The 6,000-nt window shown below is 49.0% G+C and overlaps 2 protein-coding genes across 2 annotated transcripts; both read left to right on the top strand.

Moving 5' to 3' along the window:
• Positions 1–1,920: 1,920 nt before the first annotated feature.
• LOC147524589 (uncharacterized) lies at positions 1,921–2,736 on the top strand. Its single transcript, XM_086575341.1, has one exon. It carries the CDS (start codon positions 1,921–1,923, stop codon positions 2,734–2,736), a length of 816 nt encoding a protein of 271 aa, XP_086431467.1.
• Positions 2,737–5,270: 2,534 nt separating this feature from the next.
• Positions 5,271–5,612, top strand: LOC147524590 (uncharacterized). The gene has a single exon (XM_086575355.1). The coding sequence runs from the start codon at positions 5,271–5,273 to the stop codon at positions 5,610–5,612; it is 342 nt and encodes a 113-aa protein (XP_086431481.1).
• The last annotated feature ends 388 nt before the right edge of the window (positions 5,613–6,000 follow it).

Genomic DNA, 6,000 nt, shown 5'->3' on the forward strand with positions numbered 1-6,000 from the left:
AAGAGACGGGGGTACAGCAGCAAGGCCGCGGAACCCTAAGAGGACAGGTGCCCCAGTGTGGACCAGATGATAAGAGGGCGATCAACGAATGAGAAAAGAGGAGGAAGGATATAAGTAGGAACAATATGAGTGGAAAGGGAGAAAGGAAAGAAAGGAAAAGGAGAGAGGAGGGAGAAAGAGGGAGTGGTGATAGGATTAGGACATATGACATTATAGGCTAGAACTTGTGCTCATAAATTTGGCGCCGTCTGTGGGGACGAGGTAGGTCCACGATTTGGGAAGTTGTAAAGCTTGGCTCCAGCTAAGAGAGGAAGAGGTAGAGGATGAGGGAGAGGAAGGCTAACGAGGGAGGAGGCCGTACAGAACGAGACAGCTAGTGTGGAAAACATAGAGGTGGGGGAAGAGGAAGTCGAAGATTCAGTGGCTGAGGCAACTAGGTTGCTTCAGGAGGAAGTAGGTAGACTTAGAGAAGAAAATGAGGAGTTGAGGAGAGAAAGGGAAGGCACTCAGGAAGAGGCGGAAACTGCCGTACCTGCGGGTAGTGAAATGGGAGCGCAGAGTGAGGACCTTTGTCAGGAAAGCGGAGGGAACCATGTAGGAGGCATTACTATGGAAATGGTGCAGACAATGATCGAAAGAGACAGAGAGGCTAACCGCGCTATGGAAAAGGAGAAACACAGGGTGGCCAAGAAGGTGGTGGACAGCCTGAATCAGAATCCCCTTGCTGACTTAGTCTAGAATTCAGAGGTACCCAAGAGGCTTACACAGCCACAGTTCGAAATGTATGATGGAAAAGGAGATCCGGTGGACCATTTGCATCACTTTCGGCAGCAGATGCCACTGTGGCAAGAGGCGAAGTATGATGGTCTCCGTTGCATGATGTTTCTTGCTAGTCTGAAAGGGGGAACATCTGACTGGTATTATCGGTTGGCATCGAGGAGCATTCAAAGGTTCGAGGAGTTGGAGCAAGCTTTCGTGGGTCACTTCATCCATCAGAAGAAGAGGGTAGTGGACGTAGCGGATCTCTTTAATGTTAAGCAGAAGTCCGCATAGACACTTAGAGATTTCCTATGCCGATTCAAGGAGGAGGAGGCGAGGGTGGAGAGTTTGGATGGCGCGCTTGTCATAGCATTCCAGCATGGGTTGAAATAGGGGACCCAGGTGCATGAGTCAGTGTCTAAAATTAAGGTTACCACCCTGCATGCTTTGTACTTGAAGGTAGAAAGATACATCATATATGAGGACATTTTGCGGAGAAACAGTAAGGAACACAAGAAACCTGAAAAGTCAGTACATGTAGTGGTCGCGGAGGGACAGAGAGACAAGGATAGGGCCGCGGCCAGAGATAGAGGAAATTACAGAGGGGAGGCACAGAGAGCAGAAAGGGGTAGGGAACAAGTCCGAAGGGAATACAAGGAGAGAAAGCCTTACCGATAAGTGGACGTAACTCTGCTGAACAAGCTATTAAAGGAAATCTTGCCACTGATCAAGGGACAGCGGCATTACGAGGAACCGTGGAGTTCACCCAAGGAGATAGAGGGAAAGCCATTTTGTACATACCACCAGGTCAGAAACCATGCTACCAATGAGTGCTTTGCTTTACAGTGGTTGGTAGAGAGGATGATTGGGAGAGGATTACTGAAGGAACATGTCAAGGAAGTTCAGCCGATCGAAAGGGTTCCGGCTGTGGCCAGAATCTTGGGCACTATAAATGTCATATTCAATGGAGAAACGCTGGGAAAGAACGCCCACATGGATAAGGTAAGGAAGATAGCCAGTCTGTGGCAGATAAACGAAGTGGTGAGTAGCCCGTGACCGGTCCCAGGGGGTAGCAAAGGCAATGACAGGATAGAGTTCACTCCAAAGGATCTGGAGTCAGTGAGTTCACCACACGAAGATGTGCTGGTAATTACCATAGTGATGGGGAATTACATGGTGAAGAGGGTACTGATAAACTGCGGAAGTTCAGTGGATTTACTGTTTCGAGGCGCGATGGAAGAAATGGGCATAGAAAGGGAACAGATGAAGCCTCCGCGGACTAACTTGTTCGGGTTCAACGACAATATGACTGAGCCATTGGGGGAACTAGTACTGCCAGTGACTGCGGGGCCGGTGACTGTTTTCACCAAGTTCATGATAGTGGACACTAACTCACAATACAACGCGATCCTGGGGAGAAAGTGGATTAATGAGATGAAGACAATCCCCTCTACTTATTACCAGGTGATCAGTTTCCCGACGAATAGGGGAATGTACGAGATAAGGGGTGATCAGGTCGCGGCTCAGAACCTCCACCAGGTAACCGCGAGGGATCTTGTCTGCGTACCTGGTGGCGAGGCACCGGAGACAGGGGACAAGCTAGCATATCAATTACAGACTGCGGTCGAAGAAAAGAGGCCGCTCGTCGGGGGCAAGACAATGGATGCGATTGAGGTTGTGAACATCGGAGTGGCCAAGGAGGAGAAGTTTGTGAATGTGAGGGCAAGCTTGTCGGAGGATTGGAAAGCAAGACTGATTGCCTTGTTGGCTGAAAACAGCGATGTATTTGCATGGACAATTGAGGATCTGGTGGGTTTGGACCCGGAGTTCGCGTGTCACAGATTGCATATGCGAGAAGGGGCTCGCCCGGTCCAGCAGAAAATGAGGGGTATGAAACCACAATATGCACAAGGTGTTCGAGAAGAGGTAAAGAAGCTTAAGGATGTGGGGTATCATCCGCGAATGCAAGTTCACTGAATGGCTGTCGAATGTGGTAGTGGTGCCTAAAAAGAATGGGAAAGAAAGAATGTGTGTTGATTTCATGGACGTCAACAAGGAATGTTTGAAGGATTGTTACCCGATGCAGCGGATAAATGAGTTGGTGGATCGTACTGCATAGTATAAGTTCTTCTCATTCATGGACGCGTCAATGGGCTACAACCAAGTGATGATGCATGGCCCGGATCAAGAGAAGACGACATTTATAGTGGAAGGAGGAACTTACTGTTACACCAGGATACCCTTCGGTTTGAAGAATGCGGGGGCAACATTCCAAAGAGTAGGGGAGAAGATGTTCGAGAGTAAGATCATAAAGCGGATGGAAATTTATATAGACGACATGATGGAGAAGAGTATGACTGAGGACGAGCATTTGGTGGGGCTGAAGGAAACATTTTCTATACTACGAAGGCATAAACTGATGTTGAATCCAAAAAAGTGCATGTTTGGGGTGACATCTGGGAAATTCCTAGGGTACATAGTCACGTACCGCGGAATAGAAGCCAACCCATATCAAATAAGGGCATTGTTGGAAATGCCCTCTCCACAGAACGTAAAGGAGGTTCAACGGTTGGCCGGTATGGTCACGACACTCAATAGGTTCATCTCTAAGTCCTCAGATAAGTGCCGACCCTTGTACTTGCTATTGAGAAGGACAACCGACTTTCAGTGGACCGAGGCATGTGAAAAGGCTTTCCAGGAATTGAAAGAATATTTGAGAAGGGCCCCGATCCTGTCGCGGCCTGGGCAGGGGAAGAAGTTGTACTTATACCTGGGGGTGTCAGAGGGCGTAGTCAGTTTAGTGTTGATCAGGATAGTGAACAAGGCAAAAAGACCGGTGTACTTCCAAAGCAAAATGATGTTGGACGCCAAAACGAGATATAGTAAGATTGAGAAGTATGCCTTGGCTCTGGTCTTCTTGGCACTCAAGCTGAAACCTTATTTTGACGCTCATTCAGTGGTAGTGGTGACCAACCTGCCACTCAAGCATGCATTAAAGGCAGAGAAGTCGGGGAAAATGTTGAAATGGGCTGTGCTGCTGAGCTCGTATGACATTGAGTATCAAATCAGAACTGCGGAGAAGGCCAGGCAATGGCAGAGTTTCTGGCTGATTTCCCGACCAAGGACCCCACATGGGGGGAGGAGATGGTCATGGAACAGGAGGCAACCCCGAATCAAGACCCCCTGGACCTGTGGGACATGCGAAATGGATGGAGGGTCTTCGCAGATGGGTATGCTACTGACACTGGTAATGGGATTGGGGTGGTGCTGGTCACCCCTGAGAATACTCGCCTGGAACTGTCAATGAAGCTGGGGTTCGCTACTTCGAACAATGAGTCGGAATATGAGGCAATGATCGCAGGAACTTGGCCAGAGACCTGGGCGTGCGGGAGCTGAAAGTATATTATGATTCGAACTTGGTGGTAAGTCAAGTCAATGGTGGGTTCACGGCTCGATGTCCTAGAATGGCTAAGTACTTAGAGGTGTTGCAGCGAAGGGCTGGCCATTTTGAGAAAATCAGTTTCATTCATCTGAGTCGGGGAGAGAACAGGCATGCCGACGCCCTGGCATATGTTGCCGCGGTCCTACCAGGAACAGAGGGTAGATCCATTGAAGTTCGGGTGCTAAGCAAACCAAGAAAAAACCAAGGGGTGGGTCAGCCATAGAGCAAGAGCTCGGATAGGTGGAGTCCATCAAAAATTATCTCACGGGGGATAGAAATAGAGGACAAGGGGGAAAGAAGGAAATGGAACAGAGGTCGCGGAGATACATTCTGCTAGATGGTGAATTATATCGGCGGAGTGTCAGTGGACCGCTCTTGAAATGCTTGGGACCACGGAAAGTGCAAGAGGTATTAGGTGAAGTTCACGAAGGAGATTGTGGGAGCCACTCGGCGGGAAGGACAATTGCTCATCGGCTACTATCACAGGGGTACTTTTGGCCTCACATGAAAAGGGACGCTACTGAGTATGCCAAGAGATGATAGAAATGCCAGATATTTACGCCGCTGATACACACTTCTGCAGAACCTTTGCACAAAGTTCTCAGCCCATGGCCGTTTGCTATGTGGGCGCTGGATGTCGTTGGACCGAACCTTTGCCTATGGCCAGCGGGAAAAGGAGATTTCTGCTAGCCGCTACCGATTACTTTACGAAATAGGTTGAGGGGGTGGCTCTGCAGCAGGTGAAAGAGGAACAGATGAGAAAATTCTTGTGGGAGAATATAATATGCAAATTTGGGTTGCCGCATACCATCATCGCGGACAACGGAACTCAGTTCACGGGAGAAAAGGTGAGAGCCTTCCTCCAAGCCTTCAAAGTGAAGCAAGGTTTTTCTTCCCCTTATAACCCAAAGGGGAATGGTCAGGCAGAGTCCTCCAACAAAGTAATCATGGATAATTTAAAGAACAAGCTGGAGGAGCGCAAAGGGTGCTGGGAAGATGAGTTGAACCATGTATTATGTGTGCGTATCGCACTACGCCACGGACATCTACAGGAGAATCCCTGTTTGCGATGGCCTATGGAGTGGAGGCATTGATCCCGGTGGAAATGATGGCTCCAACGACTAGGACCAAGGCAGTGGAGGCGGGGGTTAATGAGAAATTATTGGCCGAAGAGCTGAACCTCACGGAGGAGAGAAGAGACACCGCTCGCATCAGACTGGAAGAGTACCACAGGAGGCTGCAGAGACAGTACAACAAATGTGTGAAACCACAGAGGTTCATGGTTGGTGACCGAGTACTTCGGAGGGTGACCCCATCCACCAAGGAGGAGACCGAAAGGAAGATGGGTCCCAACTGGGAAGGACCTTATACCATGGTGGAGGCCGGAACGTCCGGAACCTACAGATTGTAGACAGCACTAGGGGAGGACATCAAGCGGTCGTGGAATATCCGGATGTTGAAGAAATTCCATGAGTGATTTTATCATTAGTTTGTCTTTGTCTTGTTCAAGTTAAAAAAAAAAATGTATTTGCTTCATGCGCGCTTTGTAATGATATTTTGAATCGGCTAATATGTCAGTGAAAGTAATAGCAATCTTCATCCATCTATTGTATGTAAATTCATTCATGATTTACGTCAAAGGCAGCGGACAGGGGGCTCCAAGTTAAAAGCAAACTGATGGCCCACTGAGTGGCTCGGGCATGCTCAGTGGCCCTCAACCTCTCCACGGTCAACTTGGGGGTACGCTGAGTGGCCCGGGCATACTCAGTGGCCCTCAACATCTCCAAAGCCAACTTGGG

The sequence above is a fragment of the Coptis chinensis genome, chromosome 1 (genome assembly GCF_015680905.1).
Source record: "Coptis chinensis isolate HL-2020 chromosome 1, ASM1568090v1, whole genome shotgun sequence".
Lineage (NCBI taxonomy): Eukaryota > Viridiplantae > Streptophyta > Magnoliopsida > Ranunculales > Ranunculaceae > Coptis > Coptis chinensis.